General features: G+C 52.0%; 1 protein-coding gene across 1 annotated transcript in view; it reads right to left on the reverse strand.

The window, feature by feature from the left end:
• Window positions 1-2,915: 2,915 nt before the first annotated feature.
• LOC129527211 (rho GTPase-activating protein 23-like) overlaps window positions 2,916-25,056 on the reverse strand; it is a 31,158-nt gene continuing 9,017 nt past the window's right edge. The window contains 11 exon segments of the mRNA XM_063697670.1: window positions 2,916-2,977; window positions 5,064-5,160; window positions 5,748-5,804; window positions 12,100-12,225; window positions 13,078-13,167; window positions 13,454-13,527; window positions 17,515-17,593; window positions 20,975-21,130; window positions 21,510-21,631; window positions 23,773-23,903; window positions 24,168-24,229. Coding sequence (XP_063553740.1) covers window positions 2,916-2,977; window positions 5,064-5,160; window positions 5,748-5,804; window positions 12,100-12,225; window positions 13,078-13,167; window positions 13,454-13,527; window positions 17,515-17,593; window positions 20,975-21,130; window positions 21,510-21,631; window positions 23,773-23,903; window positions 24,168-24,229 — 1,056 coding nt within the window.

Genomic DNA, 25,056 nt, shown 5'->3' on the forward strand with positions numbered 1-25,056 from the left:
GTCCACTGGAGACCCGGTGGGGTCACAGGAAGCAAATGAGGACATCTTCTGGCCAGAAGGGACTCAGAAGGGCCTCTCCGGGGAGTGTGGAGAAGCCAGGCCCAAAGGGGCGGGGCACGGCTGCTGGGCAAAGTGCTGGCTCTCGAGAAGGGGCCGCAGCCTTCGGAGGCCTCGGCCTGCCCATGATGCTCCTTGGCCCCTTCAGGAAATCTGCCTTGCTTCATGGGACCTATTTCAGACTTCCTTCACTCTGCTCAGACTTTCCCTGCCACCTTCACGCCCAGCAGAGGTCCTCACCTTCCACTCGCTGAGGAAAGAGCCATCAGCTGGGAGTGGCCCCAATGACCTGCTGCCAACACTGCCTGCTAGTGTGCCCCTGCCACCTCCCCCTCTTCCTACTACACCTGGGGATGCATCTGCTAGGAGCACAGGCTACTGCTGCTTCATGGGCTCTGGCCCCAGCTCTTCCTCTCGATCTGTCTCTCACCTGGATCATTCCCATTGGCAAGTAAATATGTGCTTTTGTCTTTTTTTGTTTGTTTGTTTGTTTTTGAGATAGGGTCTTGCTCTGTTGCCCAGCCTAGAGTGCAGTGGCATGATCATGGCTCATCACTGCAGCCTCAACCTCCCAGGCTCAAATGATCTTCCTGCCTCAGCCTCCCAAGTAGCTGGGACTACAGGCATGCCCCACCATGCCTGGTTAATTTTTGCATTTTTTGTAGAGTTGAGGTCTCACTATGTTGTCCAGGCTGGTCTCGGACTCCTGGGCTCAAGGGATCCTCCTGCCTTGGCCTCCAAATGTGTTGGGATTACAGGCATGAGCCACCATGCCTGGCTGCTTTCATCTTTTAATGAAAGTTTCCCTCAAGCCACATATTTTCCCATTTTTGTTCTGTAAATATCTCTTCACAATCGGACTTCTCACAAGAGTGGTCTATGTATGCGCTCTTCCCTCCCTCACTTTATTAGCTCATTCCATCTGGTTTCTACCTCCACTGTGCCTCCAAACTGGCCAGACAGTCTGTTTCTTCATTAGCTTAGTGTCTGTCTCTCATTAGAAGATAAGCTTTGTGAGGGCAGGAACCTATCTGTTTGGCTCATTATTTATATTTTCAGTACCCAGCACAGTACTGATATAAAGTAGACATTCAACAAGTATTTGTGGTATTATCAAATGAATTAGCCCTATCTTTTTCAAAAGCATTGTTAGGTTTTGGTATAAGGGTAATGCTGGCCTCATAAATGAGTTGGAAAGTGTTTCTCCCTCTTCTATTTTCCTTTCTTTTTTTTGAGATGGAGTCTCGCTCTGTCGCCCAGGCTGGAGTGCAGTGGCACAACCTCGGCTCAGGTTCAAGCAATTATCCTGCCTCAGCCTCCTGAGTAGCTGGGATTACAGGTGCATGCCACCACACCCAGCTAAATTTTTTGTATTTTTAGTAGAGATGGAGTTTCACCATGTTGGCCAGGCTGGTCTTTAACTCTTGATCTCAAGATCCAACCTCAGCCTCCCAAAGTGCTAGGATTACAGGCGTGAGCCATGGTGCCCAGCCACCCTCTTTTATCTTCCAAAAGAGATAGTGGAGAATTGGTATTATTTCTTAAATAACTATTTAAATAACATTTAAATAATTCAAATATTTAAATAAACTAAATATATCAATATTTAAAATTATACTATTTTCTATTTAGAATATTTTAAAAGTATTAAAGTAAATTGTTTAAAAATTTAAAAAATTCCTTAAATATTTGGTAGAATTTAACAGTGAAACCATCTTGTCCTGAAGTTTTCATTGTTGGGGGGTTTTAAATTACATATTCAATTTCCTTAGGAGGTATAGGACTATTCAGGTTATCTATTTTTTCTTAAGCAAGTTTTGGCAGTCTGAATCTTTCAAAGAATTGGTCTATTTCATCTAAGTTATTGAGTGTATGGGCAACTTTATGCCCATAAATTCAATAACTTATGGGTCTATAGCCAGGCACGGTGACTCACGCCTGTAATCCCAGCACTTTGGGAGGCCAAGGAGGGCAGATCACAAGGTCAGGAGATCAAGACCATCCTGGCTAACCTGGTGAAACCCCGTCTCCACTAAAAATACAAAAAATTAGCTGGACGTGATGCTGGGTGCCTGTAGTCCCAGCTACTCAGGAGGCTGAGGCAGGAGAATGGTGTGAACCCAGGAGGCAGAGCTTGCAGTGAGCCGAGATGGTGCCACTGCACTCCAGCCTGGGTGACAGAGCAAGACTCCATCTCAAAAAAAATAAATAAATAAAAAATAAAAAATAACTTAGGGATCTGTAGTGATGTCCCTCTTTCATCCCTGATACTGATAATCTGTGCCATCTTTCTTTTTATTCTGTTAGTCTGGCTAAAGGTTTAGCAATTTCATTGATTTTTTTTCAAAGAACCAGCTTTTGGTTTCATTGCTTTTTTTCAACTGTTTTCAATTTCATGGATTTCTGCTCATCTCTTTATTTCCTTCCGCTTGCTTTAGGCTCTCCAAAGACCTTAAAGGATATCTGTTTTATTTATTATAGCACCCCACAGATTTACTGATATTCCCATTTTATAGATGAGGAAGCTAAGGATCAGAAAGTGGTTAAGTAACTTGCCCAATGTCCAAAACTACTAAATGGTGGAGCCAGAACTCAAACCCAGGACTGTCTGACTCCAGAGTCTGTGCTTCTAACTACTGAGTGACATTGCCTCCTAGCCACATAACTCCCAGGCCAGGTCCTTCTACTACAGCAGATGCCTCACCAAACACTGCCAAGGTAAGAAACTTCTCAGCTTACCTTGGGCACTTGGTACCTCCTGCCTTCCCTCCCAGGGACCATCAACTTTCCCTATGGTCCAATTGCCATTCCCTCAATTCCCTTAAACAAAAACCAAAGTGGGCTGGCTTGTACAGGGATTAAGCCTTCAGAATTGCCTTCATACGTACCTTGGACTTGGCTGAACTACAGGTGGTAGAATCTGTTGGTGAAAGACAGAAAAAAAAATGAAAGTTGCATCAGGGAAAAAGAAAGCTGAGTCTTATGCACACAATTCCCTCTCCTCAAAGGCTTCAGAAACCAGGGAATTCTGAAACATGAGATCTCCCCAGGCCCTAGGAGTATGATGGACCTCTGATGTCCATCTACGGGAGAGGGATGGAGCAGAAAATGATGTTAATTGCCACTTCCTCTAGAGGCAGGAAGTGACATCAGGCTGCCAGTCACTGGCCCCTCATTTACCAATGGCTAAGGGCAAGGGGGCATTGTCTTTGAGCCTGGTTCCTCTCCCCTTCCCCGCACATCCCTGTTACTCTGAAGCACTGGAGAGAAAATGCCAAATATCAGGTGCAGTCCATGGAAACCACCACAGTGAAACACAGCAAATCACAGATGCTCTGGAGAAACGGAGACCACACAGTGCACAGAGAGGTGGGTGCCCTACATCCACCCCCGAGCACACAACAAAGAAGAGGGACCACATTAACAATGGATAAAAGGTCAGAAATGAAGTGGGTGGGATGCAGGAGGTGGAGTGGGCTGGTGATTAGAGCCTTGACAGGTTCCACCTCCAGACCTGGGGTCACCCTGCCTCATGGGCAGGGTCCCCAGTTATCACCCAGTTATGAAGGAGACTAAAAGCATGATTTCTATGGGAATCGGGTCCCACTCCCTTAATATCACTGGGGTGGAGAAGGAACCAGAAACACGTCCTGGTGGGTCCTCTCCAAGGCTAGAGAGGCAGCAGGTTGGTCCAAGGGCCTTCTGGGGTCCCACAGGGTAGTGGGCAGGTGCGGTTAATCCACACTCTCTGGCAGGCAAGTTAGATGCCCCCCTCTCCGGACCCCTCCCCGTGCACAAGGTGAGAAAAGCAAGATGGGTGACCACACACGACACAAGGGGCGCGGGGGGCGGCGGGTGATTAGAAGAGACAGGGTGTCCCTCTCTGCCATCCCACCCCCATGTCTTCTGGCCCCTCCTGAGCCTGCCTCTGGTGACTAGGGAGCTCCTGTGTGGCTCTGTCAGAGATGAACAGAAATGCTAAAACTAAAGGGAGGGACAACCATGGCGGGGGGAGGAGTCAGTGGCTGCAGCCACAAAGGGAGTGGCCCTCATCTGTCTCTGAGCATGTAAATCATCTGTCCTCTGCCATGAGAGGGCCACAGGCCCTGCAAACAGGACTTAGGGCCCCGGTTTCTTAAGCAGGAAGAGGCGGCCCATTGGGGCGAGTGAGGCAGGAGTTAGAGATAAAGAGAAGCTTCTGGGCGTGGCATCGCTGGTCTCCAGAGAGTGTCGGTCCCCAGCCCGGATGACTAGCAGTGGTGAGACTCGGCAAAGAGAGGCCGCAGGGTCTGTGGCACTGCAGGAGGGCAGCAATTTGATGCCCAGGTGTCCAGGCAACGGGGCGGGCCCTGGGCCCAGTGAGTGCCTCCTTCCTCCTGAGAAGGGGCTTTAGGATGGGAGGGGCATGGACTGCTGGGGTAAGTGGATAACAAGCAGGGGTAACTGGCATGTCAGTGTGGGGTCCTCACAGTCCGGGACATTCTGCCTGCCTCTGTGCCCACCCAGCCTTCTTATCATCACCCGCCACTGTTAGTGACCGAGGCCGCGACACCGCACTGTACCCTTTAAATCTCCAACAGGTCTGCTGGAGGAGGGGAGGGGGAGGAGAAGAGAACGGGGTGGGAGGAGAGCACGGGGAGAGGAGGAGGGAGAGGCGGGAGTGCAAGGAGGAAAAGAAGAAAAATTAAAAAGAGGAACATGCCCAGAAGGACACAGCCAGCCCATGAGAAATTAAAGGCTGAGGAAAGAAACCAGTGAGAGAGAGGGAACAAAGCTCCGACCCTGCCCGGGGCGGGGCAGCTGCGCAGACAGGAGGTGGGCACGGGGCAAGCTGGACTTCCCCAGGGAGGGAGAAGGCCCCCAACAGCCCCATCTCCATGGTGGCTGGCAGGGGAGGGCCCCGCTGGGGTGGCACAGGGAAGCTGGGCATCTGGCGAGGCATCTAGGACCCTCAGGAATGCAGTGTCCAACCTCCCGCCTCTCCACTCCCAGGGCCCTGCACTCACCTGACCCCAGGTCACCAGGGGGCACTGTCCTGCCAATGTTGGGCAGGAGGTACTCAATGTTGGGCACTGCCTGAAGCTCCTTGTCGCCCACAGGGGCCTGCAAACAGGAGGCGGGGTCAGCTGGCATGCCCTCGGATGCTGGGCTGCCGACCCCCCAGAGGGGTGTGCCCTGATGACAGAGCCCGTGTCTCCTCCATCAGACCGGGCTCACTGGGGCAGGGACCGTCTCCCTCATCAGCCAGATGCTCTTGAGGATGATTCCTACATGTCCCCTTTTAGACAGTTTTGCGCCTTCCTCAACATCTCGGAACTGCGAAGGCCAGAGCGGCCCCTTCAGCTAGGGGCAGGAGCTGTGTCTCCTGCACCAGACTGGAACTCCTCCAACCTAAGTCCTTCTCAGTAGCCCAGAGGGCAGGAGCTGCCTTTACCCCTGAATTGGGTTCCCTCTGAACAAGGCTTATATCTCCCCCATTTAGACTGGGGATTCCTGAAGGCAAGCTTTGTGCTTCTCTATCAGACTAGGGGCTCCTGAGGAGAGGGTCTGTGTTTCCTCCATCAGACTTGAGGCAAGCTTCAAGGACAGACACCTTCCCCAGCTTAAGTCCTGCTGCCTGCCCCACCCCCAAGGACTGGGGCTCACCCCAGACCAGTCCCCATGCCAACCCAGCCCGCAGCATCACTTACTCTCTCTGCCTTGTCCTCTTGAACCTGGTCACTGAAGAACCAGTCTGAAGAACCAGTCTGACTGCAGAGAAGACAAAAGGAAGGAATGAAATCAGCATGGGAAAGAAGAGTCTCTTCCACCTGCTCATTCCAGAGGACCCACTCAGGCGGCAAGGGGGGCCTCTCTCTCAACAATCCACAGGCTGGTGGGGCTGCAAAAGAGGGCTCAGAAGGAGCTGGACGGACCCTAAAACCTGACTCCACAGACTATGAAAAACCCTAGGGGAGAGAAAAGGTGGGACCCCAGTGTGGGAGGAGACATGGCAGTGAATGGGAGCGGCCACCTCAGATGGGAGATAGGCTTAGGGAGAGCTTCGCTTTTACTTGCTTTTCTCTAAACACTGTCCTGGGCACACCCCTATGGTATACTCCCCACAGCAAGCCGGGGGGGCAGGGATGCACCAGTGCTGTTAGTGTTGGCCAGGTCCATGGCTGTGACAGCTGAGTGTGCCCCACGCCACCTGCCACCCATGGGTGCCACACTGACAACAGGGGTGTCACGTACTCAGCCCAGAAAAGGAAAATGACAGGAGAAAGGTGTTGGAGGTTTCCTGAGGGGCAGGAGGTGAGAGCTTTCTCATAAAGGCCAAACAAGAGAGAAAATAAAGACCCCGACAGTTTAATATATTTTGTAAAATTTGAGAATCTTTAAGATAAAATTCTAAGTTTTCTGAAAAAAAATCCAGATTGCTTATAAATGAACACGTATCACAGGTACTTGGAACTTTCAGCAGCAAGACACAAGAAGACAAGACAAGAAAGTAAGTTTTGATGTGTTGAAGGAACCTAGAATTTTATACCCTGCTAAAATCTCATTTAAAAAAATGAGAATGTAAAATAAAACTATTCTTTTTTTTTTTCCAACAGAATCTCACTCTGTCACCCAGGCTGGAGTGCAGTGGTGCAATCTTGGCTCACTGCAACCTCTGCCTCCTGTGATCAAGTGATTCTCTGGCTTCAGCCCCCCCGAGTAGCTGGGATTACAGGTGCATGCCATCAGGCCTGGATAATTTTTGTATTTTTAGTAGAGATGGGGTTTCGTCATGTTGGCCAGACTGGTCTCAACTCCTGACCTCAAGTGATCCGCCCACCTCCACCTCCCAAAGTGCTGGGATTACAGGCATACCACAGATTGTTTTAATCACCCCTTAAGTGAACCTCCTGCTCTCTGGAACCACCACACCTGGCCTTGAAATAAAGCTATCCTGAGACAGCAGAAAATTTACTACACAAAGACTCTCTTAACTGAATACTTGAGCAAGTAAAGAGATGAACTTCGGCAAGCTCCAAGAAATAACTAAGGCACTTTTGGCTTTTATTGTATTTATTTATTTATTTTTGAGATAGGGTCTCTCGCTGTTATCCAGGTTGAAATGCTGTGGCATGATCCTAGCTCACTGTACCCTTGCACTCCTGGACTCAAGAGATTCTCCCACCTCAGCCTCCTGAATAGCTGGGACTACAGGCATGTGCCACCTTGCTCAGCTAATTAAAAAAAAATTGTAGATTTTGCGATTACAAGCATGAGCCACTGCACCCCACCACTTTTGGCTTTTAGATGTGGTGGAAGGAAGACACAGAAACTGATAAGCATTAGAAATTGACAGTGACAGGCCGGGTGCAGTGACTCACACCTGTAATCCTAGCACTTTGGCAAGCTGAGGTGGGTGGATCACCTGAGGTCAGGAGTTTGAGACCAACCTGGCCAACATGGTGAAACCCTATCTCTACTAAAAATATAAAAATTAGCTGGGCATGGTTGTGTGCACCTGTAATCCCAGTTACTCAGGAGGGTGAGGTGGGGGAATCACTTGAACCTGGGAGGCAGAGGTTGCAGTGAGCTGAGGTCGCACCACTGTACTCCAGCATGGACAAGAGTGAAACTCCATCTCAAAAAAAAAAAAAAAATGAATAAAAATTAAGGCAATTACCCTTTTCCCCCCTCAACACCTATGAAAGAACAGGAACAGGCAATTTATAATCTCATTATATAGACTTAAAACACACAAAGAATATTATATATATTTAAGGATAGCCATGCATTTACAGTAAGTGGAAGGTGTCCTGGAAGGACACATATTAGCCTATTAAGAGTGGGCACCTAGGGGAATGAAGAGGGGAAACAAGGGGACTTGCCTGAGCATGCGCCATGAGCCTCAGTTATTATTGCTCATGATCTGACGTGTGATTAACTCAAACAGCACAGGAAGGCCAGAAGGGAAACAAAAAAGAGATAGAAGAGAAGAGAGCGAAGGAAGATAAGAAAAATGCAAGCTCTGGCCAGGCACAGTGGCTCACACCTGTAGTCCCAGCACTTTGGGAGGCTGAGGCAGGTGCATCAGCTGAGGTCAGGAGTTCAATACCAGCCTGGCCAACAGGGTGAAACCCCAGCTCTACTAAAAATACAAAAATTAGCCCAGCATGGTGGCGTGCGCCCATAATCCCAGCTACTTGGGGGTGCTGAGGTGGGAGGATCACTTGAGCCCAGGAGCCGGAGGCTGCAGTGAGTGGAGACCGCACCGTTGCACTCCAGCCTGGATGACAGAGACTCTGTCTCAAAAAAAAAAAAAAAAAAGAAAAAGAAAATTGGAAGCTCTGGAGTCAGTCATCTTGGTTCAAGTTCACCTTAGCCAAGTTGCTTTCCCTCTGTAAGTCTATTTACTTATCTCTAAAACGGGCATGATGTGAGTACCTCCTTCTAGGCCTGAGGAGGATTGAGAAGAAATACTGTATGGAAAACGTTGAGTGCAGCACATTGTTAATGTATAATAGATGTCAGCTACCATTATTCAAAAGTGCGGCTTCCAGAGGCAGGCTGACCAGGGTGAGCCTGAGGATCGGCCCAAAGAAGCCAGCCATTAACTCAGGTTGGAAGGTGCCCAGAAGTACTCTGCAAGCCACAGCATCTACAGGAAGCACCCGGGTGGCCACAGCTCTCAAGACGAATCCACACTAGTTCCTGCCACCCTGTTTCTGCACGTGCTGTTCTTTCCGCCTGGGATGCCCTTTCTCCCTGCTCTACCTGGCTAAGTTCTCATCATGGTCCTCTAAGGCAGTTCAAGAACTCCATGACTACGACCCCAGCCCTGCACCCAGGGCCGGGGTGGGTCCTTCTGTGGGGCTTCCTTGGACATAGCCCAGAGCACAAAGAGACGCAGCTCTTACTTTGATAAACATTATTTTATCAAAGTAATAAAATAATAATGAGAAGCATCATTTTATGGATTTTTGTGTGTGTGTGTGTGTGTGTGTGTGTGTGTGTGTGTGTGTGTGTGTGGCAGGGTCTCACTCTGTCACCCAGGCTGGAGTGCAGTGTCACAATCTCGGCTCACTGCAGCCTCCCACCTCAGCCCCCCAAGCAGTTGAGACCACAGACATGCACCACCACACCGGCTGGCAATATTCCTTCTGAGCAGGCTCCCATTCACCTCCGTGTTCCCAGCACGGGGATCTGTCTCTGGCGTGGAATAATGACCACGACAAAGAGGATGACAGTCAGTTCTCACACAACACTTAGGACCTGCCAGGCACCGCTGCGAGTGCTTTAGCAGACATTCACAACGATGTGCGGTAAACAGTATTGTCATCTCTACTTTACAGATGTGGAGACTGAGGCACAACAGGTAACGAACTTGTCCAAGGCCACACAGCACATAGGAGCAGGCTGGCCCCAGAGCCACTGCCATCAACCCCCCCACCCCAGGGGGCACTTGGCAATGTCTGGAGACTTTTTTGATTGTGACAACTAGAGTGATATTCCCAGCATCCAGCAGGTAGAAGCCAGCGATGTTGCTAAATGTCCTATAACACACAGACCAGCCTCTCACAATAAAGACTTATCTGGACCCCAGCGGTCACTAGTGCTGAGGCTGAGAAACATTAGGTATCACTGCCTTTGCTGAGTGAGTCCCTAAGCAAAAGCCCTGGGTGATCTTTGTTTGGGTTCCATTTGACTTCGTAAACATAGGTAGGGGCTCCTGGCAACTTGCCTGCTGCAAGATCAGACATCCAGGTTTGCTCTCCTCTCTGCTCTGCCATTATCTTGCTGCGTGGCCCTGGGCAAGTCGCTGTTCCTCTTTACCCCTCAGTTGCCACCCTCTTTCCAACCTGAAGACTGGTCTGGGTGCCCCAAGTGACAGCAGCACTGCCCTGGCTATGGAGCCTCCGGGCTAGACAGAGCTGGCACGCTTGGGTGGGCAGGCTTTCAGGGCTTGCAGAGTGGGTGGCTCATTCCCTCGACAATCATCCAGTGCTGGTTACGTTCAATTGCCAAGGAGGCAGAGAAGGGAAGGACACTAGCTCAGTTAGCTCTCGGGAATGAATCTCTGAGTAGAAAAGCCCAGCCTGGCCGGGCGTGATGGCTCACACCTGTAATCCCAGCACTTCGGAAGGTCGAGATGGGAGGATTGCTTGAGTCCAGGAGTTCAAGACTAGCCCTGGCAACATAGTAAGACCTCATCTCTACAAAAGAATACAAAAATTAGCCAGGTGGTGTGGTGGTGGCATCTCTAGTCCCAGCTACTCAGGAGGCTGAGATGGCAGGATCGCCTGAGCCTGGAAGTGGGCCATATCTGCCCACTGCACTCCAGTGTGGGTGACAGACTGAGACTCTATCAAAACAAACAAACAAACAAACAAACAAAAAAGCAAAAAGAAAGAGAGAGAAAGAGAAAGAAAAGCCCAGCCTGACGTAACCTCAATTAGCAATTTACTCATTCATTTATACTCCACAAACACTGAGTATCCACTGTGTGCCAGGCGCTAGCGTCAGTGCTAAATGAGACAAACTTCACCTTCTCCACCCTGCCCAGGGCAGGGACTCCCCATTGGGGCTTTGGCCTCCTTCCTCCCTGAAGGCTGCAGTTCCTGACACCTCAGCTGACCTCAGACCTTGGGCTTCCAGGGGCTTCTCCAGGAACACAGAGCCAGACACCCACTCTTCCCTGCTGCCCCCAAAACACACCCTCACGGGAGGTTCCGGGGCTCCCTGGTGCCCTGGAGAGCTAAGCTTTCCCAAGGCCTCATCAGGATCCCCGATGCTGCAGGGCAGCCCTGGCCTCCCAGACAGCTCTGGAGTGGTGTTCCTAGTGTCCGGATGCAGCAGGCTGTGATGCTCCCTCCTGTGGCTCAGAGCCCTGAGCATGCAGTCAAAGAGGGAGATGGGCAACCAAGGCTGTTAACATGGCTCAGCTGCCCACCACCTCGCCTCCTTACCCTGGCCCCCTCCCTCCGTCCCAAGCCAGCTCAAGGAGGGACCTAGGAGTCTGGCCTTTGGATTGATAGCAGGAGGAAAGCACAGGCTTTGGTCAGTCAGATCTGGCTTGAAATCGTGGGCTGCCACGTATTAGCTGTGTGACCATGAGCAAGTTGCTTTGCATCTCTGAGCCTGTTTCCTCCTCTGTAAAATGGGGGTGATAGGGCCCAGCTTTCCTTCCGTGAAGTGTCTAAAGGGGGCTTGGGACTGAGGCTTCCCTTCCTCTGACCAGCTGCCAGTCTTATTTCCCCTGGCAGGAGGGGCTCTGTTCTCATCCTTTGTGGGCTGTAACAAGAATTGGAAATGGAAAATCTATGATTCATAATGACATCCGTGTGTGCCCCAGAAGGCGGCAGTGCTGCCTTAGGGTTGGGCTCTGGAAGACCAAGGCCTCCTGCGCCCTCTGCTGGCCACTCTGGGTTCTCCTCCGCCCATGCACAGTAACAAGAACCTACAGGACAAGGGCTGTTGGCATCCAGGAAGCCATGAGAAGGGAGGTGGCCAGCCCAGTACATGCCAAGCACTGGTGCAGGATCCTGCCTCAGGCCAAGGCCCTGTGTCCTGCCCCATCCACCCCTTGTTACCATGGACATCACCACTACCTCCCCAAAACCTCAGTGGGGCCAGCAGGGAAAGTCACTAGAGCCGGGGCCTTCTGATATCAGGCCAGACCTTGGCCACCGTCTGCTCGTGTCTGCCAGGACACCTCTCCAGGGACCACCTTCTGAAGCTGCCCCTTCCGCCCTCCACCAGTAGCACCTTCCCCGCCCTTCCTCCTCTTCTGCCTTTCCCAGGCATCTTGGACACTCGGGGGCCTCTCGACTCTCCTGCTGGGGACACAACATCCCAGGGCAGCAAGGATTCCAGGATCCATTCCTGCCTTGCCTTGAAATGCAGCCCATGGCTTTGGAGGAGTATATACCACCCTAGCAGCATGCTCTAAAGCTGCCAAGCCCCTCCTGGGGCACACCCCGCCAGGCTGAGCAAGAGCGAGGGGCTCAGAGGAACATGGCCTGGGCCCCAGGGGCTGCCGGGCACCCCCCCGGAACAGGGGCTTACGTGCTGGATCAGTGTCTCCACGATCTTGTAGCGGTCAGGCATGTGGGTCACCATGTCTGTCATGTTGTCCTCAGATGTCCTCACCATTGTCGGCCCAAAGACCAGGGCCAGGTTCCGGGGTTCTATCTGGGCAGCAGGGAAAGCAGGTCACTGTCAACATCCTGAACTCAGTCCTCCCTCACTCTGGCCCCTAAGGCCTCTGTCCCGAACTACATCATCACCAGTCCCCAGCTTAAAGGGTGGACACCCCCTTGTATGGGCATGGAAATGCTTGATGAGTAGAGCACAGGCCAGATTTCAGCCCCTTTCATCCCCAGGCCCAGCAGCCATGAGCAGTGCCCAACCCGCACACCTATACAGGGCAGCCCTGAGTGGTCAGTGCCAGCAGTGGGAGACCCTGCAGTAGGAAACATGTTGGAGGTCCCAGGGGTTATTTTAGGCCTGGGAAAAAATCTGATCACTTGCAGATGCCTGTAATCCCAGCTACTCGGGAGGCTGAGGCAGGAGAATCGCTTGAACCCGGGAGGCGAAGGTTGCAGTGAGCTGAGATCATGCCAAGGCACTGCAGCCTGAGCAGCAGAGTGAGACTTCATCTCAAAAGAACAAACAAACAAAAAACACAAAAAATCCTATCACTCCCCTCATTTTCCCCACTGCAGAACCAGAAGGCATAAGGGGTTTGATGAGGAAAATGCAATGCGAGGGACTTGAGCTAAGTCGGAGGATGGCAATGCATCGGATACGGGGGGCCAGGGTTCCCTGACTCTGGAAAGCCCTCAGAAACTCAGGAGATGGCTCTCTGGGGGAAAACACTGACCAGCATGTAGGAGCGGGATGGGGACGGAGCAGTCATAGGAGGAGGGCGTGCCTAGAGGGGCCTGAGTTACTGGACCTGCAGGAGCTCAGTGCGTGCTGAGGACCCCCACACAGTAAGTCCATGCTTGCCTCCCCCAGACTCCATGCGGGACTCCTATCCACCTTGTTTTTCTCAGAGTGGTCAGCCATGGTCTTGAGATGGCCCACAAGGAATTTGAGCGTTTCATAGTAGTGTCCTGGGAGATCCCGGATCTGAGCAGGAGAGAGGAGGGGCATGGGGACAGGCTGTAAGGGCCTGCCCCTGTCCCCCGTCACCACCATGCCCCAAAGATCTCCCACTACCATGCCTCAGGGAGTCTGGAACCTATCCTCTGACCCCCTGTTCTCTTGTATGGATGGGGAAACTGAGGCCCTGAGTGGAGCAGGTCTTCTCCAAGGCCACAGGGGTCGTGGGCAGCACCGGACTCCCTGCCTCCTGGGACAGAGGTGCTCAGGCAGCTGCCCCACCCCGTGCCTGGCAGCACCTCTCGCTCCTTACCAGCTTCCGCAGCGTCCTCATCCGCTCCCACACGTCCTCGATGCGGTTGGCCTTGATGAAGTCGTTGTATTTGTCTAGAACACAGCAGAGACTCTTTAGAGAGGTGGGCGCAGCACCTTCCCCTGTTCTCCGGGCTGAGGGCCCTGCTGGGAGGGCTGTGTTTTGAACTCCTCCAGTTCGGGGGCTCCAACGTGGGCGACAGCCTCTTGTGTATGTGAACACACCCACCACAGCTGCACTTACCACAGCTGCACTCACCACAGCTGCACTCACCACAGCTGCACTCACCACAGCTACACTCGGGTGTGCACCTGACCTGGGGTAGCCCAGCTGTGTTCATTTGGGAGGCAATATGGTCTGAGCTGCATGCTGATCCCAGAAAAGGGGTCCCTGCCCCCATCTCCAGGACAGGGACACCAAGGTTCAGCAGGTCAGAAGAGAAGGGCACCTGGAGAGGAGGAGGGGCTTCAGACAGCCTCGACCAAGGATTCCCCCAACTCCCTTCAGAACAAGTCCATGGGGACCTTTAAAAAATGGAACATGATAAGCCTATTCTGAAATTCATCTGGATGAGCTAATGCACAAAGACAGCCAGGAATAGTTTTTAAAGAAAGAGTAACCTGGGAGGATCTGCCCTACCAGGGACTGAAACATCCTGAATGGATGGCACAGCTGAAGCCGGCTGGCAGGGCAGAAATGGCAGAGCAATGTTAAGGCTAGAAAGGGGGGAAGGGGGCCATGTGGATATTTATTATATGATAAAGGCAGCACTTCCAATCGGGGGGAGGGATGGGGGCCTCAACAGATGTCCCCGGGACAAATGGCTACCATCGGGGGCGGGGGGGATCATTTCTAGCTCACAATACACAAATGCAATCACACGGCAGAGCCAATTGTGAAAATTATAAAAGCACTGGGGAAAAAATAAGAAAATATTTTTATAATCCTAAGGCCATCCTAAACATGAGATGCAGAATCTATGAAGAAAAGATGAACAGCTTTGGTCACATTTTAAACAATTGTTTTCAGCCAGGCACGGTGGCTCACGTCTGTCATCCCAGCACTTTGGAAGGCTGAGGTGCATCAGCTGATCACTTGAGGTCAGGAGTTCAAGACCAGCCTGGCCAATGTGGCAAAACCTCATCTTTACTAAAAATATAAAAATTAACTGGGCATGGTGGCAGGTGCCTGTAATCCCAGCTACTTGGGAGGCTGAGACAGGAGAATGGCTTGAACCTGGGAGGCGGAGGTTGCAGTGAGCCGAGATCATACCACTGCACTCCAGCCTGGGTGACAGAGTGAGACACTTTCTCAAAAAAATAAATAAAATTAAATAAAAATAAAATTAAAAATTGTTAGGCAGGGCGCGGTGGCTCACGCGTGTAATCCCAGCACTTTGGGAGGCCAAGGAGGGTGGATCACCTGAGGTCAGGAGTTCGAGACCAGCCTGGCCAACATGGTGAAACCCCGTCTCTACCAAAAATACAAAAATTAGCTGGGCATGATGGTCGGCACCTGTAATCCCAGCTGTTCGGGAGACTGAGGCAGAAGAATCGCTTGAACCCAGGAGGCAGAAGTTCCAGTGAGCCGAGATCACACCATTGCACTCCAGCCTGGGCGACAAGAGTGAAACTCTGTCTCAAAAAACAAAACAAAACAACAACAACAACAAATTTGTTTTCAGTTTCTGTACTGCAAAGTGAAAAGGCAAATGGCAGGCCAAAGCAAATATTTGTGAAAACTAACAAAGTGTTAATATGTGTAAAACACAAAGAGCTTTTCTCCCACAAATCAACATAACAAAAAAATAAACAACCCAACAGAAAAATGGGCACATTGTCTGATCAAGCAATTACAGAGAAAATAGAAACAGCCAATATGCTAATGAAAAAAGATTTAATCTCCCTAGTAATGAGGGCAATGAAAATAAAAACAATAATGAGATACCATTTCCCTTATCTGATTAGAAAAGTTTAAAATATTAATACTATTTAATGCTGTCTGGGTGAGGTGGCTCAAGCCTAAAATCCCAGCACTTTGAGAAGCTGAGGAGCGATGATCACTTTAGACCATGAGTTGAAGACCAGCCTGAGCGATGTAGGGAGACCCTGCCTCTACCAAAAAAAAAATTTTTTTTAATTAGCTGGGTATGGTGGCACAAACCTGTAGTCCCAGCTACTCAGGAGGCTGAGATGGGAGGATCACTTGAGCCCAGGAGGTTGAGGCTGCAGTGAGCCATGATTGCGCCACTGCATTCCAGTCTGGGCAACAGAGCAAGATCCTGTATATATAATAGTATTTTTATTTTTATTTTATTGTATTATTTATTCATTTATTTTGAGATGGAGTCTGGCTCTGTCACCCAGGCTGAAGTGCCGTGGTGCGATCTCGGCTCACTGCAACCTCTGCCTCCTGGGATCAAGCAATTCTCCTGTCTCAGCTTCCCTAGCAGCTGGGACTACAGGCACCCGCCACCACACCCAACTAATTTTTGTATTTTTAGTAGAGACGGGGTTTCACCACAGTCAGGCTGGTCTTGAACTCCTGACCTCAGGTGATCCACCTGCCTCAGCCTTCCAAAGTGCTGGGATCACAGGCATAAGCCACCATGCCTGGCCTTCAAATAACAATAATAGTTATAACATCCAATGCTGTTGGGGATGTGGAGAGACAGACTCCTACATCGTTAGTGGGAGTCTAAACCAGGGCCTCTTTCTCAGAGTGCAATTGACACTGGTCTCAGAAAGGTTCGCCGGGACTTTGACCCAGCAGTTCTACATCTAAGAATCTCCTTAGAGAGCACAGATCCAGGTGTGCAAGGACTTATTCAAGGAAAGCCATTGCAACAGGTTGTGTGATAGCAAACATTTGAAGACAAGCTAAATATCCATCAATAGAGGAGTACTTAAAGAAATTATAGTCTATTCAAACCATGAAATTCTGTGTGGCTGATTTAAAAGAAGAATGAGGTAGACCTCTCTGCACTGACACGAATGAATCTCAGAATTACAACTCTGCTTTTGTTAAAAACAACTCAACCAGCGGTGTGCTGGAGCCCGCTCACACCAGCTCCTGAGAGCGACTGTGTGCCTCTCTTCCCAGTTCCATGTTGGTGACATCATGTTGGTGGCTTGAAATACACCATGGTAGGAGTATTTACACCATGGAAGCTGGAAAACGCTAGGCATTAGGGTTTTTTTCCCCAGAGACAGATGTTAAACATCTGCCAGCACACCCCTGAACCCATCCAACTCCAAACCCCATGCAGGCACGTGTGTATCTCTGCCACGCATATAAGAGGGCCAGGAGAGAAACACAACAGATTGTGAATCAGCAGTTCAGCAAACGGCCAAAGCCCGTCGGAGCCCGATGCCTGGGGTGGAATCCTGGCTCTGCCATTTACAACCTGTGTGACCTTGGGCAAGGCATTAAACCTCTCTGAGCCTTGGTTTCCTCATCTGTAGAGGGAAGACAATAGCACCTTCCTCATGGAGTTGCTCTAGGGATTTGTGCTTGGCACACACTAATGCTCAGAAAGTGTTAGCCACAACCTCCCGTGAAAGGGAGCAGGAGATTCACAGGGTCCTGTGCTGTTTTCTTTATTCACATCTGTACAATCTATGTTTTTTTAATAAGCTTTTGTGTTAAAAAAAAAAAAAAAAGCCAGCGTGGTGGCTCATGCCTGTAATCCCAGCATTTTGTGGGGCTGGGGCAGGCAGGAGGATTGCTTGAGCCCAGGAGTGCAACACCAGTCTGAGCAACATAGTGAGAAACTCCCCCCATCTCTGAAAAAAACTTTTAAATTAGCTGGGTGTGGTGGTGTTCACCTGCTGTCTCAGCTACTCAGGAGGCTGAGGTGGGAGGATCGCTTGAGCCCAGTAGCTTGAGGCTGCAATGAGCGGTGATTGCACCACTGCACTTCAGCCTGGGCAACAGAGCAAGACTGTCTCCAAAAAAAAAAAAAAAAAGAGTAAAACCAACAAACCAAATGCAAAAGTAGTGGTCAGGGTGCGGCACAGACTGGTATCCCCTCCCCACTCCCACTTCCACCTCCTACTCACCATCAGTGAAAAGAGGCTCAGGCAGCTTTCGGAAGAAGGACTTGAGCAGGCTGCTGACCACATTGAGGTCTTGCCAGCGCTGGGGGAGGAGTCAGATGTCAGGCCACAGGCAGGCCTAGCCCAATGCCCATACCTCCACGATCATTCACCCCAGAGCCCAATCAAGCCCACCAGGCCCTCCCTGGGACCCACTTAGACTAAGCTCTCTACTCATCAGGATGGTGGCAGCAGACCTGAGTCCCCAGAGAGGTCCTGTGCCCACACTCACACTTGGCCCCAGTACCTCCCTGCTCCTGCCAGCACGTGGGCTCCAACACCTCCCCATTCACAGAAAGTCCCAGGCACTGTGGGGACACAGTGAGTGGCAGCTGCTGCCTCCACTGGGCACAGTTTAAGCATCCGTGACACACCAGTTATTCGTGCTGGCTCCTTCCTGTCTCAGGTCCTCTGCATCTGCTGGTTCCCTCAACCAGAACTTTCCTCCCCGCCTCCACACAACTCGCTCCTCATCCCCGCCTAAAAGTCACTCTTCAAAGAGGACTTCTCTGACCCTCATAGCTAAAGCAGCCACCTTCACCACTGCCCTGTCACCTGCACCCCAGCCCTGACTTTGTTTCCTTCATGGCGCTTAACCCAATTTGTCATTATTTTCTGCTTTTGTTTCTATGTTCATGCCTGTCTCCCTGCAGGACTGTAAGCTCCAGGAGGAGCCAGGATCCCGTCTGTCTCATTTCCCACTGTGCTCCTATCACCTAGGACAGTTAACCTGATACTTACATGGCCCTAAATCAGTAGTTCTAACAGAAGGAGGCCATTTTGTCCCCCAAACTCCCACTCCACCCCCAGAGGACATTTGACAATGTCTGGAATCATTTTGATTTTCCCAACTGGGAGATGCCACTTGCATCTAGTGGATCGAGGCCAGGGATGATGCCAAATTTCCTCCAATGCACAGGGCAACCCCACACAACAAATAATTGTTCTTCCCAAAATGTCCAGTGAGGTTGAGAAACCCTACTCTAAAATAAATGGTTGTTGAGTACAAGAACTAACGGCCGGGTCGTTGTCCCTTCTGTCCTCCAGGGGGCACCATCACCCCACACTGCAACCAAGTTGGGCACAGCCGCCTCGCTGGGAATGGCTCAGAATAACTCAGGCCCAGAAAGCGACCTAATACCCCCAACAAAAAGACAGAGCACAGCAGTACACACGCTCATTACAATGGATCCACAGCTTAATGCCAGACAATCCCATAAACAATACACTCCCCACAGGCTCACCAGGGGTTAGATTCATCCCCCACTATACTTATTCCCAGCACGACCCACAACAAATGACACAATGATATCCAAGACAAAACAACACATCCAATACACCTTGTATGCCCCCGGCTGGCCCTGGCTTGGACCAGCTGCCTGCCAGCATGGCCCCCTCATCTCACACACACCCAGTGCGGCTCCTGCCCACCCGACTCCGTTACCTCCTGGCCCTCAGGTGTGAGCTCCTCTCATCTCCCAGCTGCCAAACCCAATGCCCTGGCCAGTGCTTTCTGGCTCCTCCAGAGTGAAGTGTCTGCCCTCACCCCAGCCTCACCAGCGGCCCTCTCCTTCTGTCCCACTCAGAGCGAGGCCCCTGCTGTTCTGCGACCCACCCTTGGTCATCCCATGCCCCAGCTGCAGCAGGACCCATGCCACTCTCTAGTCCACGCTCAATCTAGTGCCTGTTTATGCCCTCGCCCCATGCAAGGGACTTTCCACACCCCAAATCCAATGGAGCCACTCCCTGAGATGGCCCCTCCCTTCCACCTCTCCTCATGCTGCCCTACTCCCTGGTTTTCTGCCAGGGGAAGATACCACCAGCCCCAGCTCAAACATGCAGCTCTTCCTCGCCCCTCCTTCCTCCCTCTCATGCAGCCAACTCTTAGGGTTGCTCCCATCCTCCCCCTTCCCCCGGGACCACCAAGTCCTCCCGACACTTAGCGCTTCCATAGATCAGTGACTTCTCCCCAGACCCCTGCCCTCCACTTTCGTATCCAATGGACATGAGCAGAAGCATTACTCTTTCTTTAACTTTGTTCTCACGATGCCTCCCCAGCTTAAGAACCATCAAAAGCTCCCTACTGTCCATCAGATCAAGGTCAAAGTCTTCAGTGAAGCCATCAAATGCCCTCTCTGTCCCCCTGGGGCCTCACCCTCCCCACCTCCAAGCCCAGGAGGTAGATCTACTCTCTGTGCTAACCCTCAAGCCCTCCCTGGCCCTTGCTGGGGTTTTGGAAAAATGCCATTATCTCACACCCCGAAAGGCTTCCTGTCCACCTGCCCCCTCCTATTCATTCCTCCAATACTCAAATCCTCCAGCCACCACCTGCTCCAGCCTGAGCACCCTGTCCTTCCTCATCACAGTGTGGTCCCTGATGAGAGATCATCTTTTTCTCTTGTCCACAATTTCACACACACTTGTCTCAGCTCCTCACTCTCCAAGGACAGGAAGACTTGTGTATTCCATGAGCCTTCATGTGTGTGACTCATGGGACATCACTGCCCACATTCATGGTTTTCCAAAATATCTTTTTTATCAGAGCCCCTTTGGGCAAATAAAATTGTACGTGAAAACCCAGTACAACAGACAGGGCAAAGCAGGGTTGCTCTAGCAAGGACACGGGGTCCTGACCTGCCCCTGGCCTCCCATGCCCCTCTGGGGAACCCTAGGACTCTGTGGAACACCCTTTGAGAATCGCCGGCCCTGCTGGAAACACTTAAGTGTGATTGCAGATCCTTTCACAGGCTGGTCTCATCTCGCCTGATCAGCCACTTCTCTTTCCATGTTGCAGCCACCCAAATTGCTGGCCATTCTAGAAAACATCATATATTCCCCTTTTTCTAAGCTGGCGGTTTGTAAAACATGGTCTGTAGGCAATATCTAGCCACAGCCTGCTTCTGGATGGACCTTGAGCTAAGTATGGTTTTTACATTGTTAAAGGATTAGGAAGAGAAGGAGGAGGAAGAGAAGGGGGGAATGCAACAGAGCAAACTACAGCAGAAAATATTTACTTTCTGCTTTCTACAGAGAAAGCTGGTAGACTCCTGGCACACTTTCCACATCTACACCATCGTGCAGGCCATTCTGCTGCCTGGAATGCCCTTACCTGGCTTTCACCGGTCTTTGGTGAACTCTACTCATCCTAAACACTCGGACAAAACTGCCATCTGTGAGCCTCTGCCTCAGAGCTCCCCAGGCCATGACTGCATTTACTTGGTCAGCTTCAGCCTGGGGTGATGCCCATCCCCAGGCTGGCCAGTGGGGGCAGGTCCCATCTTGCCCATCTTGGTGTTCTGGACCAATGCCGGGCATGTCATAGGGCACAATGCATGCAACACAATAGACCACAGAACTCTCCAAGCGGAGCACCACCCACACACCATCTCATCCCCCTTCCACAGACCCCCCCAACTTCACCCACCTCATCCTGCAGGTTGATGTCACCAGGCCAGCGGTTGAGCTGCTCCTGTAGGCTGGACACCACTGCATTGTTGCCGGGCACTCGGTAAAAGCCTGTGGACTCCAGCCCTCATGCCTCCACAATGCGACAGCATGCAGCCACGATTAAGGGGACATGCTGGGGACACAGGGGAGGGGTGTTAGGGGGGACAGGGGCCAGAGGAGCTGGGGAGGCCAAGAAGGGGACAATGCAAGGCCCAGAGCTGCTGCCGGGAACCCTTGGGGGGAACAAAAGGCCCTTGCTGCCTCCAGTCTGGGAGCTAAAAATAACACCAAAGCCTCGCCATGGTCTGAGAAGGAGCCGGGCTCAGCCTCAGCCCTGCTGCTCCCTCCCTGGGAGGCCTGGGGCAGGTGGGGGCCTTCCTCTCTCTGGGCTGTTTTCCCAGCTGTGCTTGTACAATGAGGTGAAGAGCTGGTTCCATGTCCCTTGCTGCTCTGACCCTCTGTGCCTCAGTCTCCCCCTGCCGGGCCTGCTCTGGCGTGTGGCAGAGACCCACCTGGTTCTCCGTGGCTGGCTGGCACTCCTCCAGCCTGACCCCAAATGCCCTTCGGGTGGCCTTCTTATTTTTCTTGATGATGTTGATGCCCCAGGGGGTTTTGGTGGCTGCAGCACTGTCATCTGAAGTGGGGGAGACAGAGCCAGAGTGAGCTGGAGTATCCAGTAGGGTCACACATATTCACTGCCACATTCACACATATGGAGTTATGGGGATTCCATCAGAGAAGAAACCAGATGCCCAGGGCTGATGGGACATTTTATGGCAAGAGAAAAGGCCTGAAGTGGAGGATGCTTACCCCAAAGGAGAGGCCCAGAGCAATGCAAGGACTTCCATGTGGCTCATGGGCCAAAACTACAAGGCAGAAGCCATAGAACTTTGTTTCTTTAGAGACAGGGTCTCTGTCGCTCAGGCTGTAGTGCAGTGGTATGATCATAGCTCAATGCAGCCTCAAATTCCTGGGCTCAAGCAATCTTCCCTGCCCAGCCTCCAGAGTGGCTGGGACTATAAGCTCATACCACCACACCTGGCTAATTAAAAAAAAAAATTTTGCCAGGCACAGTGGCTTATGCTTGTAATCCCAGCACTTTGGGAAGCTGAGGCTGGCAGGACCACATGAGGCCAGGAGTTCAAGACCAGCTGGCCAACATGGCAAAACCCTGTCTCTACTAAACATACAAAAATTAGCCGGGTGTGGGCCGGGCGCGGTGGCTTACGCCTGTAATCCCAGCACTACAGGAGGCCGAGGCAGGCGGATCACAAGGTCAGGAGATCGAGACCATCCTGGCTAACATGGTGAAACCCTGTCTTTGCTAAAAACACAAAAAAATTAGCCAGGCATGGTGGCGGGTGCCTGTAGTCCCAGCTACTCAGGAGACTGAGGCAGGAGAACGGCGTGAACCCAGGAGGTGGAGCTTTCAGTGAGCCGAGATCACGCCACTGCACTCCAGCCTGGGCAACAGAGCAAGACTCCGTCTCAAAAAAAAAAAAAAAAAAAATTAGCCAGGCGGGGTGGCGCACGCCTGTAATCCCAGTTACTAGGGAGGCTGAGGCACAAGAATCGCTTGAACCCAAGAGGTGGAGGTTGCAATGAGCTGAGATCATGCCACTGCACCCTAGCCTGAGTGACAGAACAAGACTCTGTCTCTAAATAAATAAATAATATATAAAAAAATATTTTGTAGGGATAGGACCTTGCTATGTTACCCAGGCTGGTCTCAAACTCCTGGCCTCAAGCAATCCTCCAGCCTCAGCCTCCCAAAATGATGCTGGGATTATAGGTGTCAGCCGTCATGCCTGCTGGCCCAAGGGAACAACTTTCTTTTTTTTTTTCTTTTTTTTTTGAGACAGGGTCTCGCTCTGTCACCCAGGCTGGAGTGCAGTGGTGTGATCTCGGCTCACTGCAACCTCCACCTCCCAGGCTCAAGTGATTCTCGTGTCTCAGCCTCCCACGTAGCTGGGATTACAGGCGCACACCACCACGCCCGGGTACTTTTATTGTATTTTTTTTTTTTTGAGATGGAGTCTCGCTCTGTCACCCAGGCTAGAGTGCAGTGGCGTGATCTTGGCTCAATGCAAGCTCCGCCTCCCAGGTTCATGCCATTCTCCTGCCTCAGCCTCCTGAGTAGCTAGGACTACAGGTGCCTGCCACCATGCCTGGCTAATTTTTTGTGTTTTTTAGCAGAGACGGGGTTTCACCGTGTTAGCCAGGATGGGCTCGACCTCCTGACCTCGTGATCCACCTGCCTCTGCCTCCCAAAGTGCTGGGAGTACAGGCGTGAGCCACTGCGCCCGGCCTTTTGTATTTTTAGTGGAGTTGGGGTTTCACCATGTTGGTCAGGCCGGTCTTGAACCCCTGACCTCAGGTGATCTGCCTGCCTTGGCCTCCCAAAGTGCTGGGATTACAGGTGTGAGCCACCTTGCCCAGCCAGGTAAGAACTTTCTAATAGCCAAAGTGAGGGAAATGGGAAAGGTTGCTCTTGGAAAGGGTGGGCCTCTCATCCCTGCAGAGACACCAGCAAAGATTAGAGGACCACCCAGCAGGGATGTCAGAGAGGGGAATCAGGCTCCAGGCCCTTCCCCCCTGAGACCCTGAGAGCCCCCAGACCCTCACAGGCATGCACACGCAGACAGACATACCGGTAACCCTGGCACACAGTCAGACACACACGAGCAGACACAGCCCAACACACGCACACACGCTCTCCCCTCCCAATGCCCTCTGCCCCAACACACCACCCTGTCTCAGTGGCCACCTTCCTACCCTTGCTCCCTGCGGGCAGGTCCTGAGTCCTGAGGCCACGTGCCGCACTCTGCTTGAGGAACTCAGACTTGAGGCCCCCCAGGCTGCGAGAGCCTTTGGGGGAGGAATCAGCTTTGGGCCCAGAGCTATGGCTGTGTAGGAAAAAGGGGGAGAGGAGAGGTCTTCACTTGGGGTGGCCAAGCAGGCCACCCACCCTGGCCTCCCGCCCCTCGGGACCTCCCCTCCACCCTGAGGCAATGCCTCCATGCCTAACTGCAGCCTGGAGAACCTGGATACCCTGGATACCCCTTCCCCCAGCAGAGGGCAGCCTTGGAGGTGGGCCAGGAAGACATACTTTGCCTTCAGCCCCCTACCACCCCCACAGAGGAGACTGCTCCATGAGGGCTGGGCCTCACCTTACTTTGCGATAATCATTAAGCTTCTTGCTGATCAGAGCTTGGTTGGCACAGCCGGGGTCCTGAAGCAGGAGAGGAGAGAGTGGATCATGTGAGTGCCCACAGCCAGCCACCCCAGGGCTCATCCCTAGCCCTGCTTCCCCTCTTGTCCACCTGCGAGGTGGACAGCCCAGACCCTGGAGTTAGAAAGACCAGGCCTGGACTCCCCAGCACCCTCTCACCAGCTGAGGCCTTGGGGAAGACTTTTAGCCTCTCTGAGCCTCAGTCTCCTCAGTAATAAACATGGGGGCCTAACAGGGAAGGCTCGGGGCTGGGTGCAGAATCATGCAGCACTCGCCACCATCCTGGCAGACGCTGAGCAGGCATGGAGGAGGTGCCCCAGGAGGGACTGCTAATGCCATAGTGATGGTGACTTGGGACACCCCTGACTAAGCCTTGTTGGGGACAGCCAAGCCAGGCCCCCAGAGGAGGAGGCCCAAATTCCAGGCGCCTTCCTCCCTGCAGTGGGGAAACCTGTTCCCGGGAGAGCAGAGCCTGGTCAGCGAGAGGATGTGTCCTCAGCAAGAGGCCATGCACTAGCACCCCCTCCCACGGCCAGAGCAGGCCCAGGCCCACTGCCCTCTTGGCAGAGACCCCAGGCCTGGGACGCCCACATGACTTTGTGTGGGTGTCTCAAGGCACTTCTGTGCAGGTTCTTGGCCAAAGAAGTAAACAGGGAGGAATCCCTACCTAGGTCCCTGGAGTGTAGCTACGGTTGACCACAATGGGTGCCATTAAAAAAAAATTCTTCAGCTGGGCGCAGTGGCTCACACCTGTAATCCCAGCACTTTGGGAGGCTGAGGTGGGAGGATCACGAGGTCAGGAGATCAAGACCATCCTGGCTAACACA

The sequence above is a fragment of the Gorilla gorilla genome, chromosome 14 (genome assembly GCF_029281585.2).
Source record: "Gorilla gorilla gorilla isolate KB3781 chromosome 14, NHGRI_mGorGor1-v2.1_pri, whole genome shotgun sequence".
Classification (NCBI taxonomy): Eukaryota; Metazoa; Chordata; class Mammalia; order Primates; family Hominidae; genus Gorilla; species Gorilla gorilla.